Below are 21492 nucleotides of genomic sequence, written 5' to 3'. Positions count from 1 at the left end.
AAGGTGGGGTATAAATAAATTTTATTTATCTATCTATCTATTTATTATTAGTATTATTATTACTACATGCATAGGCAGGGCAGCTGCAGTAGAAAAGTACCCAGTGGCCCTGCCTGTGAATGTGGCCGCCTTCTATGGCCTGGTGTACCGTATAAGGCAGGCATAGGCAAACTTGACCCTCCAGATGTTTTTGGGACTACATCTCCCATGATCCCTAGCTAACAGGACCAGTGGTCAGGGATGATGGGAATTGTAGTCCCAAAACAGCTGGAGGGCCGAGGTTGCCTATGCCTGATATAAGATAATCAAGAAAGCAACTTGCTCTGCCAAGTGGTGCCATACGCAAAAAAGGGAAATAATCTAAACGCAGGAGAGCGATTGGTGGGGTGATGTTATAAGATGTTTTCATCAAGGGGAGGAGTGTGCACAATAGCAGGGACAGTGTGGTGTAGTGGTTAAGAGCGGTAGTCTTGTAATCTGGTGAACACCTGGCTTGAGAGCAGTACATGTGAAAAGGATCTAGGAGTCTTGGTTGACCACAAACTTGACATGAGCCAACAGTGTGACGCGGCAGCTAAAAAAGCCAATGCAATTCTGGGCTGCATCAATAGGAGTATAGCATCTAGATCAAGGGAAGTAATAGTGCCACTGTATTCTGCTCTGGTCAGACCTCACCTGGAGTACTGTGTCCAGTTCTGGGCACCACAATTCAAGAAGGACACTGACAAACTGGAACGTGTCCAGAGGAGGGCAACCCAAATGGTCAAGGGCCTGGAAACGATGCCTTATGAGGAACGGCTAAGGGAGCTGGACATGTTTAGCCTGGAGAAGAGGAGGTTAAGGGGTGATATGATAGCCATGTTCAAATATACAAAAGGATGTCACATGGAGGAGGGAGAAAGGTTGTTTTCTGCTGCTCCAGAGAAGCGGACACGGAGCAATGGATCCAAACTACAAGAAAGAAGATTCCACCTAAACATTAGAAAGAACTTCCTGACAGTAAGAGCTGTTCGACAGTGGAATTTGCTGCCAAGGAGTGTGGTGGAGTCTCCTACTTTGGAGGTCTTTAAGCAGAGGCTTGACAACCATATGTCAGGAGTGCTCTGATGGTGTTTCCTGCTTGGCAGGGGGTTGGACTCGATGGCCCTTGTGGTCTCTTCCAACTCTAGGATTCTATGATTCTATGAACTGGGTTGTTCGTGTCTCCACTCCTCCACATGCAGCTGCTGGGTGACCTTGGACCAGTCACACTTCTTTGAAGTCTCTCAGCCTCACTCACCTCACAGAGTGTTGGTTGTGGGGGAGGAAGGGAAAGGAGAATGTTAGCCGCTTTGAGACTCCTTAAGGCAGCGGTTCTCCACCTGTGGGTCCCCAGATGTTGTTGGACTACAACTCCCACCATCCCTGAGCTCTGGCCTTGCTAGCTAGGGGTGATGGGAGTTGTAGTTCAGCAACATCTGGGGACCCACAGGTTGAGAAAGGCTGCCTTAAGGGGAGTGAAAGGCAGGATATAAAATCCAAACTCTTCTTCTTCAAGGACAGGCAGAAGCGGAGCAGAGTGCTTGCAAAACAGGAGAAAGAGGGAAAAGAAAAGTTATAGGCAGGAGAAGGAGGGAATTGTTGTTGACTAATAATAATAACTGGGCTAACTTAGCTCAGCCTTACTTCTGGGCATTGCCATAAGGAAGGTAAAAGAACAGAATTTCAAAAGGACATGAAAAGGAAGGGAAAAAACCGAAAAAAAGGAAGAAAAATAGAAAAAATGGCGGAAAATAGTGGAGTAGAGAAAACAGGGACAGGCAGAATCATGGTGTTTGGAGTGGCTCGTGTTTTGGCAAGTTAAGTTTCGTTATCTTAGAAAGTAAAAGAAAGAAGGAAAGGAAGGAGATGGAGAGAATAAAGCGAAAGGGAAAAAGAGACCCCCGTTATATTGATATAATATAAGGAAGGTAAAGAAGAAGACAGGAAAAGTAGAAAAGGGGGGATTTCTTTTTATAGTGACACATAATAAAAATTGCCACCTAATACAGCGTTGTTTTTGATGTTTGTAATAAAATGGGAAAGGGGGGGGGGCACTGTGTGGAGCACAGATCAAAACATGGTAAGAGTAAAAGTAGTTGTTAAATTGTGCAACAAATTTAGAACCCATGTCTGGAAAAAAGAAATATGCTCTTGGCTATTTACCAGAGTACCTGAAGATAGGTTTCATTGAAATCTGTTACAAATAAACAGCTTCCAATGTGTTTACTGTGCCACAAGACATTATCTAATGAAGCAATGAAGCCAAGTCGATTTGGAGAACATCTTGCTACATAGCATTCACAAGATAAAGATAAGCCCACTGAATATTTTCAAGAAATCTATGAAATATTTCAAAATCGTTCAACAATAGCTGCATCGTTTCAAAAACAACATGCAAAGAATGACGATGGATTAACTGCAGTTTATTGTGAATCACAATTAATTGCAAAAAGCCATAATATTGGAGAAACTTTGATAATACCCTCTATTAAGAATTTATTTCAACAGTAATGCATCAGGACATACCTGAAGTTTTAAAAACACTGCCCCTTAGTGATAGCACAGTAAAGAGACACATTGATGAAATAGTGGCTAATGTTGAAAATAAACATAGGTGTTCTCCAAAATTCTTCGTTTTCCATACAATTGGACAAGTCCGTCATTGCAGATAATAATGCTCTACTGATGACATATGTCTGGTACCTTGATGAAAACATTGCAAGAAGAAATGCTATTCACTGTCATTCTGATTACAGATACAAAAGGATTATCAATATTTAATGCTGTGAAATCATACTTTGCACAAAATAATATACCCTTGAACAATATTGTTGCACCATCAATGGTAGGTCGCTATTGTGGATTTGTTGCTTACTTGAAAGAAGAAGTGCCAAACGTTTTGTGTATTCATTGTGTTGTACACAGACAACATATTGTAGGAAAACATTTAAGTACAAGTCTCCATTCATCATTAAGTATAATAGTTAGAGCTGTAAATAAGATCAAATCTAACACCAAAGATAATAGAATGTTTTGACAGCTGTGCCAGGACAATAATAATAAATTGGATATGTAAAAACGATTTCAAGATACAGTAATACCTCCATGAACGTCCGCCTCATCCAGCGTCTATTCCGGCGAACGTCCACAGCAAACCCGGAAGTACCAGAACAGATTACTTTTGGGTTTGCCGTTCACGCATGCGCAGAAGAATCGCACTTCGTGCATGTGCAGAAGCGCAAACCATCCTGCACATTGCGTAGACGCAGCAGTTTGCCCTGCCTCCTTTTCGGCTAGCAGCCGGGACTCCGGAACAGATCCTGGCCACAAAACGAGGTACGAATGTATTTTGAACTTGAAGGTGCATGACTGGATGATACCGTATTTTTCGCCCTATAGGACGCACTTTTCCCCCTCCAAAAATGAAGGGGAAATCTGGGTGCGTCCTATGGGGCAAATGCAGGCTTTTGCTGAAGCTTGGAGAGCGAGAGGGGTCGGTGCGCACTGACCCCTCTCGCTCTCCAGGCTTCAGGAACACATCCGCAGCCTAGGCAGCCCTGCGGGAGGTCCCGCAAGGATGTCTAGGCTGCGGATAGCAGCCTGCCGCCCAGCGTGAGGGGCGTCCTGAAGCAGAGCGCCCCCCGCGCCAGGCAGACCTCCGCAGCGTGGGGAGCCTTGCAGGAGTTCCCCGCAAGGCTCCCCATGCTGCGGATAGCAGCCTGCCGCCCCACGGGGGGGGGCGCCCTGATGCAGAGCGCCCCTCGCGCAGGGCAGACATCGGCCAGCCCCACAAGCTCGGGGGACAGCAGGGAGGCGCAGCGCCGCCATCCCGCTGTTCCTCGACCTGGTTCTGTTTCCCCAACCTGCTTTGGGGGGCGGGAAATAAAGGGGGGGAATTCCTTTATTTCCCCCCAAAAAAACTAGGTGCGTCCTATGGGACGGAGCGTCCTATGGGACGAAAAATATGGTAAATCCTTTTATAGCCAATGTTGCTGAGGTTGATATAACTTGCCAAGAAGAACTATTAGAACTTAAAAACGACGAAGAGAGTAAATGTAATTTCAGCAGTGGTGGATACCAAAAACTCTAGCAAAATAAAAAAATGCCTGCATTATATCCAAATATGTGGAAAATGATATTCAATTTATTGATACCTTTCCCTACCACATATCTTGTAGAATCAGGCTTCAGTGCTGTTAATCATATTATGAGCAAACAGAGAAACCATCTGAATATCACCGAAAGAGGAAACCTTCGTTTCTCCCTTACGAAAATTGAACCAGATATCACATACTTAGTCTCACAGCATCAGCCTCAAGGATCTCATTAATCGCCAGTTAAAAGTAATTTCAATTTATTGTTTCCACATTTAACTTCATAAAGTTAAAAACATTATAAACATGCATAAAGTAGGAATAAAAAGATAAATTTAAGTACTTAAAAAACAAAAACCTCCTTTCTACTTGTGCTAAAATAATTGAGTTACTGCAGCACTGGTGGGCGGTAAGGAAATTTTACCATCAAGAAAGATGCATTAGTGGGCGGTAGGTATAAAAAGGTTGACTACCCCTGGGAAGATGCCAGCTGAGGATTATTCTCTACACAAACCTGAAAAGGCAGTTCAGTCTTCTAACCCCAGAGAGCGCCTCTACAGCTCTCCTGTGAATAAATCACCCTCCCAAAACCACTTCAGCTTAAATACTTGCCTCTCTGTGCTGAGAGGTTTCAATGAGCTGGTCAGCCATTGGCGTCTGTTGTTGGTGGAGAAGCAGGAGAAGGAGATACGCATCTGGCAGCCACAAGCAAGCACCCAAGCCGCATGTGTTGGGCATGGCACTGCCCCACTGGGAGCTGCCGCCCAGGCAAACTGCTTCACTTTGCATCATGGATGGGCCATGCCTGGATCTGCTACTTCATTAGATCCTTTATCACAAGGGTGGGAAACCTCAGGCCTGGGGGCCGAATACAGCCCTCCAGGCCTGTCTCCCTGGCCTTCAAGACTCTCCCAAGCCCTTCTGCTGTAATTCGCTCTACGCAGGGCTGCCCTTGAAACAGTCCCAGAAACTCCAGCAGGTGCAGAATACTGCAACCAGACTCCTCACAGGGTCCCTGCCATGGGAGCATATTCACCCAGTGCCATTTTTTGCACCCGATTGACCCTCAAGGATTACCGAAATGTATATGCTTTGAAGCCTTGAAGTATATGTTAAGAGTAGACAATATGGTAAGGCGTATAGCAATAAAGAGTAGAGTATTTCAAAAATTGAAGTATGGTACCAATATTTTTATTGTAAACACCAAATTAAACATATTAGCAATTTTTGTTAGAAATGTGCTATATTAACAAACTTATGTGAATTACCGTATTTCTTGCTCTATAAGACTCACTTTTTCCCTCCTAAAAAGTAAGGGGAAATGTGTGTGCGTCTTATGGAGCGAACGCAGACTGCGCAGCTATCCCAGAAGCCAGAACAGCAAGAGGGATTGCTGTTTTCACTGCACAGCAATCCCTCTTGCTGTTCTGGCTTCTGAGAGTCAGAATATTTTTTTCTTGTTTTCCTCCTTCAAAAACTAGGTGTGTCTTATGGTCTGGTGCATCTTATAGAGCAAAAAATACGGTAGTTTATGCTTATGAATATAACAAATAAGTGTTGCCGCCCCCCGCAAATGGCGACAAGCATTCTGTTTTGGCGCTCACAACCCAGGTCCCAGGAGCCATTTGGCTCCTAGCTTTTCTATCCCAGTTTCTAATGCTGCTTGTTGCCTGTTTTCAAGTTGTGTGCAAGGAAGATTGAATTTACTAAAGTTTAGGGCAGCTCTGAGGGCCATGTTATCCTTCCAGGGGCAGCATGCCACCAGTGGGTGTGATGAGAGGCAAAGTGGGGGAGCAGCCGTGGATGTGACTCTTTACCTTTGAAGGTTAGGTTTTACAATCGTACCTTGGATCCCAAACGCCTTGTGAGTCGAGCGTTTTGGCTCGCGAACACCACAAACCCAGAATCAAGTGTTCTGGTTTGTGAACACTGTTTGGTACCTGAATGTCTGATGCAGCTTATGTGACTTCCAGTTGGCTGCAGGAGCTTCACGGGTCCCCTTATCTTTACTTGTAGAGTCTGCTGTAAATAATAAACACCTCTAAGTAAACAAGTTACTGGTAGCAGCGTCTGGTTCCTGCTTCGCCCATCCTGCCTGCAACTGATTGCTTTCTGGAACTCTGCGTATGCTCTGCTAAGGTCTGGCTAAGGTCCTGCAACAGGTCAAAGTTGCAAAACACCAACAAGCTCTGCAGCTGCTGCTCCTTCTGGGAGTGTTAGCTGGTACAGGCACTCACAAGGAGCAGTTACTCTTCTTCTGGGCATTTTGGTGTTCTGGGTAGATTTGTTGGTCTATGTTTTGGAAGCTTGAGTATGGAAACAGATGCTGGGATCCAAAGAACTGGTTCTACATGCTCTCTGCAAGCAGTGCTTCCAGGTGCCTTTTGCACCAGGCCCGATTAGTGATCCCTCTAGTCTAGTAATTGCCTGCTTCTGACTGACAGGACCTCTCCAGAATCTCCAGCAGATGTGGGCCTTTCCCTTCACCTGCCACCTGATTATTTTTAATTGGTTATAATGTGATGGAACCCTGGGGCTGTGTGTGTGCAGAGCAGGGGCAGATATAGGTTACCTGTGTCACAGGGCAATGTTGTTTTTAGAGCTGAAGGGAATTTCAGTACAGTAGCATGTACTGTGGGAGCTGGGAGGACCCCAGTAGATATACTGGCTGCATTTGGACTTTGTGCTCAGTTGTCACCCGTGGTTAAGCATTCCATTTGTTTGCTAGCAAGGTATCTTTCCTCTGGTCAGCTCTGCAAACCTTCATTCTGATCTCTGTCTCTCCCCTACCCAGAAAAAGAGTTCAGTTTACAACATCAGTTCCCAGCACCGAAACTCAGGGCTTCTCAGAGCCGCTCTCTCTCTTTCTCTCCTGTGACCCAGGTGCACAGTTTCCGACTGTGACAGATGCTACCAGAGAGCACCTTGGACAGAGGCCAGGAATTAAAATTATACTGCAGAAGGAACACAATGCGCTTTCTAATTTTTCAGCTGTGTAGCGAGAGAAGCTACCTGCACAATGTCTTCTATTTTAAACATTTTTGTATGGAGGTGTGGATTTCTTGCTCTGGAGAAGCGTTTTGGGAGAGAGGGATGGATTCCTCAGCTGCCTCAGTCTTAACACAAAGGTGTTTCTTGTAATCTGCTTAAAATGAGCAGTCTCTGCCCAGATACCTTTCTGTTTTTTGTTTCCTTTCTCTCTGCTGGGAGGAAAGGCCGGTTGAACAAGCTCTAACAATGATACCTGTCAAACTCGTCCTCCTTGCTAGCGAAGCACGGAGGTTCTGTAAAGCTGCGTTGTTGCTGCACCTCCAAATTAGCCACAGGTTACCGAGTGCAGTTTTCTCAGTGTGACAGCGTTCTGATAAACCAAGGTGTGTTTGTCAGCACTTACAAGCTCCTCTGGGTTTTCCAAAGAGGTCGCTTGAGCTTGGTGCATCCAAGACACTTGACAGAGGTAAGACTTGAATTCTGGGGTGGGATGTGGGCACATCCAGTAATTTAGCAGGAAAGCTTCAAGGACGGCACTGTTGATGGGGAGATGGGATTGCAGGAAAAGAGTAAAACGTATTGCATTCTGGCTGGATGGGTGTCAAAGTAGGAACGAGGCCAGGGAGGAAACCTCAAGCTTTGAGTTAGGGAGTGGGATTGGACATGGCTGCTTTGAGAATCTGCTTGGCAAGCCAAGAACTCTGGTGGTTTCTGAGCAGGAATGACCTATATCAATGGGGCTTCTGAAAAGGGGTGTTCTCACCCTAAGCATGATCGAGGTGGGTTTGACCTCAGAGTAGCTAGCTTTCCAGCCTATCCCTTGTATGATTTCATTTCACTAGAATTTGAAACTTAATTCCATTGATCTAGTTTGCCTGCTGGGCGAGTTTGCATGTATTTCTAAGCTGTAAATTTTGATTTAGTAAGCAGTGAAGTGGGGTTGAACGGCTCCAAAGTGGAAAACTTTCTAGTGCTTTGTTGTGTGGGGGGGGATCGCTCCCTCATTTTATGAGTTCTTTAGTAACAATGGGTGGATGTTGTTTACAACACACAAGTAAAATACGAACTTTGTTTGCTAAATACAAAGTAAAGTAAACATGCTTAAACTAGGTCATTCCATAGGATATAAGAAAAGTTTCCAGTGTAAACTGAAAATGTTTCCTTTGCATTTTTGTCATATTTGCATTTTTCTCTGTAAAGCCCATGTCACTGTAAGCTGCACTCTGCATGCGCAGTGCATTTTAACATTTTCAGCCTGCGCACCCCACATCAGTCTTCTTACGAGGGGGTAAACATGCCACAAAGGATTTAACTTAGTGTGATTCCAGAAATCAGAATTGTGGATTGTTTCTCCCCAGTGAATCATAGAATTGTAGAGTTGGAAATGACCCCCCCCCAGGGCCATCTAGTCCAGCCCTCTGTAATGGCAGGAAACATAGCTTAAGGACCCCTAACAGGTGGCCATCTGAGCTCTGCTTAAAACCCCCCAGTGAAGGATAGCCCACCTGTTTCCGAGATAGTCGATTCCATTATCAGACAGCTCATTCTCCTTAAGCCTACACCAATGGTTGAAGGCTGACTAGTGGTCATTATTCGTTAAGGAGAAATGAGCCTTGATTCCAGGTCCATCTGTTACACTAACTCCGGGGTGTGAAACCTCAGGCCAGGGGCCAAATATGTCCCTACAAACCTCTCTGTCTGGCCCCTGAGACTCTGCATTCCCATTCAGCATCACTCACTCTCCCTAGGCCACACGCCAGCCCTACTTAATGCCCCCCTTGAGTGTTTTGTTTTGGCTTGGCATGACTGTGTCCTTGAACCTCTGCTTATGCCCCCTTGGTTGTCTGGATGGAGGGTAGAGAGGTGGTGCAGAAACTAGCCTGCTGTACAAAGGTGACATTTACATTCGTTGCTCTGCCTGCTACTGGCCTGTGGCACCCAGAAGGTTTCCTAGATAGGATGTGCTTCTTCCTAGACCATGGTTTCTTGGCTTGGCAGCACTGCTGTTTTGGCTGCACTGTAATTATGCAATGAAACCACAAATGTTTTTGTATGGATGGCAGTAGCCAGTTTTATTAAACTGTATTGGTGTGTGGGTGTGATGTGATAGCAAAGTTAGCTAGGTGCTTAGTTGCTCTTCCCCACCCCTGTTTTTTGGTGCCAGGTCAGAGAATCACAGAATAGTATAATAATAGAATTGTAGAATTGGAAGGAACCTTGGGCTCTTGGAGTTGGCTCCTGTGACAAAGGTCATCTGGTCCAGTCCCCTGCAACGCAGGAATGCAGGTGCTGGCCTTTAAAGCCATAAATGGCCACAGTCCTGTATATCTGAAGGAGCATCTCCACCTCCATCGTTCAGCCCGGACACTGAGGTCCAGTGCCGAGGGCCTTCTGGTGGCTCCCTCGCTGTGAGAAGTGAGGTTACAGGGAACCAGACAGGGGGCCTTCTTGGTGGTGGCACCCACCCTGTGGAACGCCCTCCCTTCAGATGTGAAGGAAAGAAGCAACTGTCTTATCTTTAAAAGGCATCTGAAGGCAGCCCTGTTTAGGGAAGTTTTTAATATTTAATGCTGTATTGTTTTTAACACTCGATTGGGAGCCGCCCAGAGTGGCTGGGGAAACTCGGCCAGATGGGTGGGGTATAAATAATTATAATTATAATTATAATTTATTATTATTATTATTATTATTATTATTATTATTATTATTATTATTATTATTTTGCCCAACATGGGGCTCAAACTCACAACCCTGAGATTAAGTCCCAGGGATGTCAAAACTTAACTTATTTGCCATTGCATTTTATGAAAGTTAACATAAGGAGAGCCAAAATCCCATCTGGTCCAACATCCTGTTACCACACTGGCCAGTCGGATGCATGTGGGACCTGAGTTCAGCAGGACCTGTCTCCACCTGCGGTACCCAACAGAAGAGCCATGCTGTCTCTGGCACTTGAAGCAGAACGTAGACATCATGGCTAGTAGCCACTGCTAGCTCCGCCCTCCCGCGGATTTGTCTGAACCTCTTTAAAAGACATCCACGTTGATTCTCTTGTGGGAGCAGAGTCTGTCATTTAGCTGCGCGCTGTGCGAAGAAGCACTATCTTTTGCCTGTCCTGAGTCTTATAACAATTAAGTTTCATTTGGATGGCTCCACAAGGTTATACACCTTGTATATATATACAGGTGTGTGTGTATATATATATATATATATATGCAGGTTTTGGTGTCTTCGGGTGTCTTCCCGTGTAAGAGTCGGGGTGTCCTATACCCGTGAAAATCTACGAAAGCATATATATATATATATATATATATACACACACATACACACAGGTCCTGCTATCCTGGTGCTCATTTATACGAAAATTCACTTATCCAAACACGAGGAATTAGTAACCTCACTATACACACCACAGATCCAGATATACAGGCAGCTGGACCTGCGTGTAGTACTGCAAACAGATAAGCAGCCTTAAACAATCCTTACTTTTTGTGTTTTGCTGGTCTGTGGCACCTGTTTCGTTAGAAACCGTAGTGGGAAGGAGGGAAGGAGATCGGATAAACAAGAGAGCACTTATTCCTTCCTTGTATGCCTTCTGCAAGGTTTCAGAGGGTTTCCCCGGTTTTATTCGATCATTTTGGGGTGGTCAGAAACATGTTAGAAATTTCCCCATAGGAATCAATGGGAATTGTTGACTTGTTATGCAATTGCTTGCCTAACACACAGTTTCCTGACACTGTGATTGGATGGAGGGACCTGCATATCGCTTTAATGGGGAGAAAAATGTCTCTTTCAACCCCATGCACAACCTTAAGACACCTCTTACATTATACCCCTTCTTGCTCCTCCCCCCCATAACTAACCCTCCCCACAAAAAAGGTTACTGCCTTTCCTCAGAGGGAAGTTGCTCCAGCTCTGGATCTTTGCTAAACAACTATCCTTTCTGAAGTGAGGAGGCCAGAGCTGTGCACAATGTTCCATGCGCAGCCGCACCATAGATTTGAATAACGGTGCTGTGATATTGGCGGTTTTATTTTCGACCCCTTTCCTAATGATTCCCAGTATGGAATTCTCCCTTTTTGCAGCTGCCTGCATGCTGTGCTGACCTGAATATGAAATAATTATCCATTGGGTTGCTGTCTATCAAACAGTCTCTCTTGCCCTATCCCCCAACCCTTTATTTGAGGCAATAAACTTCTGCTTGGCAACAACAAGGGGATGGTGTGTGTTTGGGGGGGGGGTGATTTGAAAGCAGGCAAAGGCACTCTTTGGCGGTTGGTCCACGACTGGGAATAATCAAACCATTGTACCCACCGAGAGAGAGACAGAGAGTGCCAGGGCATGCCAAGGCAGGGCATAGAGGATCCCAGCAATTAAATGGGAGGGGGGGAGGCGGTGGCAAATGACATATTTAGACAGAGCGAAACAGAATTGACAAACAAGCAAAGATAATTGCAACTTGCAAACCTCCCGGACAATATCCAGCAGTTCTGGAGGAAAACATATATTTGCAGACTTCACAGCTGTAAATTCAGCAATGGGGCAGGAGGGGCAGAGAGAAAAGAGAAGGCAAATGTGAGGACCAAGTAGGGCAGCTGAGAAAGGTTAGAAATGTGTTCTCTGGAAATGCACGGTTTTTACAGATAAAACAGGCGTCAGGTTATAAGGATGCAAACGAAATTCAAGAATCTGTGCACTGGGCTTCCCTTTCGCCATCGTTCTCAGGGTCATTCCTTCGGCAGGTAGAAGCCCTTCGAAGAGAAAGGCCAGGTATATGATGCAAATATGTACCTGAACATCTGTCATGGATGCTTTAGTTGATATTTCTGCATTGCAGGTGGTTAGACTAGACTAGATGACTCTTCCAACTCTACAGTTCTTGATCCGGCGTGTGGAGAGAGAGAATCTGGCTCCGGCAGGGATTTATTTCTTTTTAAAAAGTTTCATTTATATCGCCACCTTTTCTCCAAAGAGCTAATAGTGATGTATGTACTCCTCCCCCTCCCTTTTATCCTCACAACCACCTTGTGAGGTAGGGTAAACTGAGAAATGGTGTCTGGGCCCCTTGGGTTTCATGTCTGAATGGTGATTTGAACCTGGGTCTCCGGTTCCTCGTAGAGAGCTCTAACCACTAAGCCACACTGGATCTCACGAGGATACTCTGGTGGCATATAATAGGTAAGAATAAAATTAAGCAGGCCACAAAAAGCGCTCCACTAAAACAAATTTCTAAATAAAACGGTGAATTTATTTGAAAATAACATTTAAACTGCACTAAGTGCACTTTATTGATTCTTCCCCTGCTCCTTCCCGATAAAATATTTCAGTTCAGCTGTTTTTTTCCTGTTGGTGGTGGTGGTGGGGAATTCAGATATTTATGCAGTGCATGACATTAATATAAAATACTTTGTTGTTGTTAGTTTTGTTTACTGAGCAGAAGTCAAACAAACATGCCAGATCTGATCTCCCATTGATTTTAGGGCAGCAGAAATTTCCGCAGAACATTTCTCATGCTCAGAATGTGTTTTCCTGAATAACCGCACCACTGAAGCTTAGAGGGAAGGCAGTGCTGGAAATTCTCTGGGCTGGCTAGTTCTGGTGAAGGGGCCTCATAGTGGCTTCCATCTTCCGGGGGGGGGGGCTTCTGCTCCCCCCTAAACCTCCCCCACCCCATATTTCAGATTTGTTTCCAGTGGTATATGAAAGTATGGGACGTTGCATTGCTTGAAAATTGTTCAAATTAAGAGTTCTTAGAGGCCAGACTGAAAAAGATATACGGTATGATTTTGTGATGTAAGGGTATAATGCAGGAACATGCGCAGTCTCCATCTCCAGCCTCTAAGTGGATTTGGATGGTTTGAGTTCTGTCGGTTTCCATACAACCTTCTTAGCGTTTCCAGTTCCCTAGACCCCAAAATGGAAAAATGGGACAGAAAGTTCAAAAATTGATTCAGATGCTTGCCCGATGTACTTACCAGAGTAGATCACTCATGCAAGATGTTTATTATGCACAGGCCCAGAAAGTCAACTTCAAGTTTTATTTCTTACAGTTAACTTTTGTTTTCTTTTTTTATATATACAGTTGGTATTAAACTGTTTCTTACTTTCCTGTATGCTGAAAATCATTTTTTTAAAAAAAAGTTACTTGAAAACACAGTGTGGCTTCTGTTCCTCCCATCAGCCTCCCCCCCCCCCATATTCTCACATTCCGGATTTGTTCCCAATCTCTCACCACTTCCGACTTCAGCGTTCTGTTTCTGAAACACGCCCCTCCTCCTTCTCTGTGCTTTTTTTGCAGGTGTGCTGCAGAGTCTAACTTCTGGAGCATTGCACCTGCGTGACCTCCTGAGCCGTCAAGCGACTGAGAGGCTTATGAGGAGGTTCTGGCAGGCGAAACAGTGCCTAGCGAAGACACCCCGGAGGAGGGAGAAGGAGAAAGAGGAAGGGGAAGGGTACCAGAGCTGAAGCTCACTGTAGCCAGCCATGGTAGGTCCCCATAGCTGCAGGTGCTGGGGCAATGAGCAGGCAGGAAGGAGGCCATGGGAAGACTTCCTCCCTCTCTCCCTCTCCCTTCCTGGCCTGCTAGCAGACTTGCCAAAACAGCTTCCGGGGGAGAAGGAGGAGATGCTGCTGAGTTAAAAGGGAGGTGGTCTGGCACCACTCTCAAGCAGAGCAAAATGGTCTTTGATTTATGGCTGGGGCATCATCAAAACCCAGGGAGCACGGAGGCTGCAGTCTATGAATTATTGAGTGAAGGCATGGGGGGGGGGAGAGAACGCTCAAGAATAAAGTGACTCTTTTTTTTGCTGGAAGTGGCACCAGCTATCTTGCTTGAGAGAGTGGCGCAGGCGACCTTGAACTCTGCTGGGTTGTATAACCAAATGCTGATGCTCTCAGCTCAGTCCAGCCCTTTCCCTGCCCTTCCACAAAGTGAAACCCCTGCTGTGGGCTTGGGACATGGGCTTTCAAACTCACCTGCCCAGTCACAGGGATTCCAGGGACGCTGCTTTGGGTCCCCACTCCTCCTTACCTCTTTTTGGTTGTAGGGTGCCGAGAGAGGGGAGAAAGACAGCTGTGCCTTCCTGCACTTGAACTATTGCGATGTTCTGCCGTTTCTTTAAAATCTATTTTGGACCAATGGCTAACGAGCAGGAGGGGGTGTAGGGCTGGTGGCACACTCACAATTAATGAATTCCTGCTGGCCAACTGATGGGAGAGCATCACAAGCCTATTGATTTCTTCTGTGGTCCTCCAAATGTTATTGCTAAGAGACAGAGTGGAAGGAAGGAAGGGAAAAGAACATGTTTCAGGTGCCAGTTCAGAAGCAAATGGGAGACAGACTTTCAGGAGGATTTATTGCCTGCCAGTGCATCTGAGTCAGAAGCAGCCTGGATATCCATGAGCCATAGGGCAATGGAGTGGAGGTTTTCATTGCTCTGGTGCCCTTCTGCTTCCCCTCTTCTCCTGTGGGTGGCAGAGGCAGGAGAGGGAGGGTAGCTGAGCGCCAGGAGGGGCACTGCTGAAAGGGGTCGCTTCCTCCTCCTCCTCCTCCAAATCTTGTGGGGATGAAGACAGATGAAGACTGAACAATTCTGGACTTGCATTTGCTTAAGGATAGGTGGCGCTGTGGGTTAAACCACAGAGCCTAGGGCTTGCCGATCAGAAGGTTGGCGGTTCGAATCCCCGCGACGGGGTGAGCTCCCATTGCTCGGTCCCTGCTCCTGCCAACCTAGCAGTTTGAAAGCACATCAAAGTGCAAGTAGATCAATAGGTACCGCTCTGGCAGGAAGGTAAACGGCGTTTCTGTGCGCTGCTCTGGTTTGTCAGAAGTGGCTTAGTCATGCTGGCCACATGACCCAGAAGCTGTACGCCGGCTCCCTTGGCCAATAAAGTGAGATGAGCGCCGCAACCCCAGAGTTGGTCATGACTGGACCTAACGGTCAGGGGTCCCTTTACCTTTACTTATAGAGTCCTCCAGGATTGGGTCGGGGGCCTATCTCAGGCTTTCCTAACCTGGTTCCTCCCAGATATGGTTGGATCAATCACATCCCATTATCTTTAACTATTGCCCATGCCAGCTGGGGCTGGTGGGAGCTGGAACTCCGACCAACAAAATCTGGAGGGCAGTAGGTTGGGAAAGACTGGCCTGTGCAGTCCAGCATCCTGTTTCCAAGAGTGGTCAGCCAGATCTACGCAAGAAACATCAAACAGGACAAGAAGACACTTGCATTCTCCTGCTGCCATTCCCCAGTATATGGCAGTCAGAGGAAGACTGTCTCTGGACATTTGGTGATCATAACCAATTGCTGCTGGTAGACCATCAGCACCTTCTCTTCCTCCTCCAGTGCATTATTAAACTATGGAACTCACTCCCATGGGAGGCAGTGATGGCCACCTACTTGGGTGGCTTTAAAAGAGAAGTGGACAAATCCATGGAGGAAGTGAGGGCTGTCAATGTTTGCTAGTCATTTACCTCCACAGTTGGAGGCACATTCAGATCAGTGGTCAGGCTTGGGATAAGGTAGCTCCCTACTGCTAGTTCTTAGGGAACATAAGAGGAGGCCCACTCTTTCAAGCCAGTGACCCATCTAGACCAGCATCCTGTTCCCACAGTGACTACTCAGATGCCCCTGTGAGGAACCCCAAGCAGGACCCCATCACAAGAGCACTCTCCCTTCCTACATCTTCTTCCAGTCACTGGTATTCAGAAGCACTGCTGCCCCTGGCTGTGGAGGCCTAGCATAGCCAACATGGCCAGTAGACATTGGCTTTGAGATTCCATTTGTTTGTTTCTTTTGGTTTTAAAGCAGACTTCACGGGTTTGAACAGGTGTTGTGCCTCCTTCTGATAGGTTTGTCTGCTGCCATTGGGACAGAAGTGTGATGCCCTAAAATGCCCAGCAGGTTTGAGTCAACCATCCCTTTTTCAAATAATACCCTCATCCTCTCATTTCATAAAAGAAGAGCTGTTGACAACTTCTTCTGCCTCCTCCCACCTTCTTTCTCCCTGTTATTTCCTAACCCTCTCAACAGAGATCCATCCGATCGTTTGCCAACGATGACCGGCACGTGATGATGAAGCACTCAACCATTTACCCGTCTCCAGAAGAACTCGAAGCTGTCCAGAACATGGTTTCCACAGTGGAGTGCGCCCTCAAGCAGGTCTCCGATTGGATGGATGAAATGAGCAGGTCCAGCAGGGCCGAGGGCAGCGTGGACAGCAAGGAGGAGCCTTCAGATGTGGGCAGCGGCAAGTGAGTGGGTTAAAATGCACTCCCTAAAAGGGCTAAGGTTTATTGAAGCCTCATTCTTTAATCTGCTTTATATTCAGAAAATAACTCAAGTGGCGTAAAAAATATATATGAAAACATGCAATAAGATATAATCGTGTGTGTGTGTGTGTGTGTGTGTATACATGATTATATCTTATTGCATGTTTCCATATATTTTTTTACGCCACTTGAGTTATTTTCTGAATATAATACACTCTCTCTCTATATATATATAGTGTATTATATTGTATTATGTCATATCTAATGTATAATAGGTAATATAATATGTTATTACAGTTGGATTCCTCTTTCTGAATGTTCACTTTGCGAAAATTCACTTATCTGAACATGAGGAATTGGTACTCAAAGCTCGTTATACACACTGCAGATTCAGATATCCGAACAGTGAACATTTTTTCCCTTTCTTGCTTGTTTTTTGCTGGTTAGCTGAGGACCTCTACTGATCTGTACTTTAGTAAGGATTCGGGGAGTTTTTCTGGGTTTTTCCAGTTGTTTTTTTGGTTTTCGGGGGGTCAAAATGTGGGTCAACATGATGGGGAGAGCATTTGTATGTTTAAAGTTCTTGAGAGTTCCTTAACTATTAGAGCTGTAAAGTGTGTCCCTTGAGTTGAATCCAAAACTGCTGGTATTCCAAATCTAGGAATTATTTCAAGTAGTTTCTTGACCACTTCCTGAGCTGTACAGTTGCGGCATGGGAATGCCTAAACAAATCCAGCGAGCTGGTCCACAAACACCAATATATGTTTGTATCTGTTACTGGGTGGTAATTCTGCAGTCCACTGACAGTCTTTCCATTGGGTACTGGGCCCATGGGCGACCTCCTATTGGTGCAGGGGGGGGTGTCAGTCCCTTTCCTACCGTGTGTGATTGCTGGCTAACATCATAGCTATAGACTATAGAGTATGCCTCCATGAACAGCCCTCAAGCCACTATAGTCCTCGCCATCAGGTGAGCCTCACTTCCCATTTAGGCTTTGGAATGTAATTCTTTCAGTAAAAGTCTGAGAAGGGGTGTAGTCACCAAGAAACGACCATCTTGAAAAGCCCACCAACAATTCATCACCTTCTTCCCTGTTTGTGAATATGCTGGTGGTTCTCTGGGAATAGGATATTGTGTGATAGTGGGCAAGTGAGCTGCCATCTTTGAGGCTGCATCAGCCTTCTTATTCCCTTCTGTATTGGCACATTTCCCATGTGCTAATAGGAGCATTACTGCTATTTTTGCTGGCAAGAGCAGTGCCTCTAATAAAGCAATGATCTGCTCACCATGGGCTCCATGCTGCCCTGAGGCAGTTACAAAAGCCCGCTCTTTCTATAAAAGTCAGTGGGCATGTACCACGTTATAAGCATACGTGCTATCTGTGTAAATGTCAGCCGGCTTTCGCTCTGCCAATTGAAGGGCCTTAGTGAGAGCTATCAGTTCTGCCATTTGTGCTGAGTATTGTGAGGAAATTCTTTCCTGGCGTAGAACCTCTTCCAGTGTGACCACTGCAAAGCCTGAATGTCCTTTGCCATCCAACATGTGACTGGACCCATCAACAAACATCTCCATTTCAATGTTTTCCAATGGAAAATCCTGTAAATTGGGATGCACCACTATCTTTTCATTCAAAACCTGTACACAATCGTGGGCTTCCAAGCTTCTGGTAGTTGGAAGGAGGGAGGCTGGGTTCACTGTGTTTACCCACCAAAATGTCACATTTGGGTTGGTGAGCAAGGCAACCTCATAGCGTGACTGCTGCCCTGGGTGTAACAGTTTCCCCCCATCAGTTCCTAAGATCTGAGGGACTCCATGTGAGGCTCAAACCTCTATCTCATCGCCCAAAGTTATCTTGTTAGCCTCTTCTACTAGTTAAGCTAGAAGCTGCCACACCACTCTCAAACATGCCAGCCAGACTTTACTACCAGGTCCAGATTCTTTGAATAATATCCCACCACCCTCCAGACTGGGCTCCATCGCCATATCAGGACCCCAGAGGCCACTCCTTTTGCTTCGTGTACATTTAGACTAAATCAGGCATGTCCAAAGTCCGTCTCGGGGGTCTGGAGTAAAATAAAAAAAAACCTCAACAACTTTGGTCGGCCCTCACAGCCCTTCACTTCATTAAATCTGGCCCTCTTTGAATAAAGTTTGGACACCACTGGTCTAAATGGTTTATAGGGGTTTGGAAGTGCCAGCACAGAGGCGACACAAGAGCCTGCTTCAAAGCAAGAATAACATTTTTCATTTCAGATAGGTAGCCGTGTTGGTCTGCCATAGTCAAAATAAAAAAAATCCTTCCAGTAGCACCTTAAAGACCAACTAAGTTAGTTCTTGGTATGAGCTCTCGTGTGCATGCACACGAAAGCTCATACCAAGAACTAACTTGGTTGGTCTTTAAGGTGCTATTGGAAGGAATTTTTTTATTTTTCATTTCCTTATCTTTCGCTCCATTTGTTCCTCTTGATTTCTGCGTCATACCTACCAACCTTCTTCTACATTCTCATTTTTTTACAAAAACACAATAATTATTTTTATTAATTTTCCAAATTATTACAAATCAAACCAAATTACTTTAATTTAATACAATTTCTTAAAATCGGGTTTCCCACTCCCTTTGCATCATATGTCCAATATATTCCCCCATAGCTGCTTCATTTCTTATTTCCCCCCCCCCTTTTAAAAAAATATTTCTTATTTAGTCTCTCTCTCTCTCTTTTTAATCCATCAGGGCTTTGTATGCCTGGCCCAGTAGTGTATTGGCAAAGGTGTTGCATGCTAGCAGAAGGGTGCTCTGCTGCATTTTGCACCAGTTGCAGCTTCCAGACCTCCCACACAGCATGCAATGCAACAATCCAGTCTTGAGGTTACTCTTAAGTATGAAACATGTCTCTAGGGTAGAAGTTGGGAACCTGTGGCCCTCCAGCTCCAGCCAGCATGGCCTGTGGCGAGAGACCTTGCTGCTGTAGTTCTGCAGCATCTGGGTTTCCCCACTGTGCTCAGTGATTCAAGGATTTTTGAGAATTGAACCCTTTCCCATTGCTACACTGTACACCTATTACACCAGAGTAGTCAATGGTGCCAGAAGTGGTCCAGAAACATCAGGATGGCACTGGGTTGGATGAGGCTGCCTTAGTGAACTGTGAGTTCTGAAGACCAAGTTGGTACTCATAAAGCTTTGAGCCTCCAGTTGTTGTTAGACCCTGACTCCCACCATTACTTACCATTGGCCATGGTAGCAGGAGCTAATGGAAGTTGGAGTCCAGCAACATCTGGAGAGCCTAAAGCTTTGTAATGATCAGGGGACCAGCAGCTCTGTAGGAAACAGCTCCCTCTGTACTCCTGAGGTCTTCCAAGCCAGGATTTTGATTGAGCCAAAGGAAGAAGGTTTGAAGTTTGCTGTTGGCCTTCTCCCAGGATTGCCTAGAAATGAGCGGCTGGTGGGACAAGAGGACTCATTGCCTGATCTTAATCTAGCTGCCCACTGGGGTCGTAAGGAGAGGTCATTGCCTGAGGACATCCCTTTCCCCGATTTACGACGGAATGGAGCATCCATCTGCCTTTCCTCTTGCAACGAGACTCCTGCAGCTGCCAACTTAGGAGTGTGCTGGGGTTAAATAAGGCAAGGCACTAATGCTGAAAGGGGGCTGAGTTTGGAAGGATCACTCTGTATCGTTTGCAGTTCAGCTGCTGGAGCTCCCTACTAGCAGAAAGAATTAACAAGTGCAGTTAAGCCCCTGTAACTGCTGAGGCATGTGGATTTGCTCCATGCCAGGTTAGCAGCCGTGGGTGAGCTTAAGAACCATGTCTCATTTAGCTGGGAGGGATAGCCTCTGCTACGAGAAGGGAGTTGTGAATCCATTGTGATGACAGATTGTGTGCAAAACATATGTTGCCGTGTGTCCGTGTCTGTTTCTTGTAGCTGTGCCAGTTTCTGACTCTCTAGCCCTGTCCTGGCTGTTTGGAAAACAGCTGGAACAACTGCTTGTGTTTTCACGTGCCTCTGCTTTTCAGAAAGTAAACAGACTTGGGACTTGAAGGCTGCAGCGAACATTTAGCGTAGAAAGCCGTGCATGTGTGCGTGTGCACAAATGGAAGAGTGAGAGGAGAAGAAGAGATAGACGGGTAATCACTTGAAGCAAATTATCTATACTTAAAAGAGAAGATTGATTTGGTAACGGCTGCCTAAGAGGTCTCAGAACACCGTTTCACTGCTCTGCGTCTCTGGCCTGCTCAACTTGTAATTAATGATGCTTATGTTAAACAGTCAAAAGCTGTGTGTTTGTGTATTAATATTTTAAAATGCATTTCCTCCTTGCCAGCCCAAAGTGTTTGCATGGTGTTTGATTAGTGTAAGCGGGTGCCTGGGCAGGAACTGCAGAGCTGAGTCTGCAAATCAATGTTTTGTGGTTGCAGTGCTGCACCAGCTCTGTGTGTGTGTGTGTGTGTGAGAGAGAGAGAGAGAGAGAGAGAGAGAGAGAGAGAGCGCGCATATTAATAGAACTACACCATCTGACTATTTCCCTTAATTCTTTCCAAACTTTTGATGCCTGGGGGGAATCTTTTGAGGTCAGATTCAGAGGCACATTTGCACTCAAAATGTTGCATGTCTTTCGCCAACAATAATAAATTTTAAGATCCTTTTAAAGCAAAATACTGTACAATAAGAAACATTTTCAGAACAATGGGGAGGCATCCTCCTTTCACTTGCGGGATATCCCAGCGATATCCCAGCTACGGTAATATCTGCCATTTCTCAGTCTGGTCCAGGCTGTTGGGGCTTTGGAAGGGACTGTGCTTTGCAGGCCGGTGTGATTTCCTCACTGCCCATCCCAGGAGAGTGCGCTGCCTCTTGGAATTGTGTTGGACCCTTTTTGCTGCCCATGTATTGGCAGACTGGGGGGGGGGGGCGAGGGGAATTGATGCTATATGGGGCCTCCTGTATCCAACACGGCATCTTGACTTCTGTAGAGCATGCTTTTAGTCCCCGTTGTGGCATAAAAATATTTCCTAGAGTAATGGTTCTTAGTTAAAATCACTCCTTCATGTTTGATCCTGTTTAAGTCCTGCAAGTATACTTCACACAATGCGCGGCCATTACTGTATGAAGAAGAA

The 21492-nt window shown here is 45.7% G+C and overlaps 1 protein-coding gene across 7 annotated transcripts in view; it reads left to right on the top strand.

Moving 5' to 3' along the window:
* The window catches only part of STRBP (spermatid perinuclear RNA binding protein), a 120074-nt gene that overhangs the window by 45350 nt on the left and 53232 nt on the right, over window positions 1-21492 (top strand). For 4 of the 7 annotated variants that reach the window (XM_082208886.1, XM_082208885.1, XM_082208888.1 and 1 more), the window contains exon 2: window positions 16139-16359. In XM_082208886.1, coding sequence (XP_082065012.1) covers window positions 16178-16359 — 182 coding nt within the window. In that variant the 5' untranslated portion in view covers window positions 16139-16177. Of the gene's footprint in view, window positions 1-7434; window positions 7573-13404; window positions 13593-16138; window positions 16360-21492 lie in introns of those variants that run through there. The other 3 variants (XM_082208889.1, XM_082208891.1, XM_082208890.1) reach the window with 2 other exon arrangements.

The sequence above is a fragment of the Podarcis vaucheri genome (assembly GCF_965113315.1).
Source record: "Podarcis vaucheri genome assembly, chromosome: Z".
Classification (NCBI taxonomy): domain Eukaryota; kingdom Metazoa; phylum Chordata; class Lepidosauria; order Squamata; family Lacertidae; genus Podarcis; species Podarcis vaucheri.
This window is presented reverse-complemented; position numbering and strand designations above follow the sequence as displayed.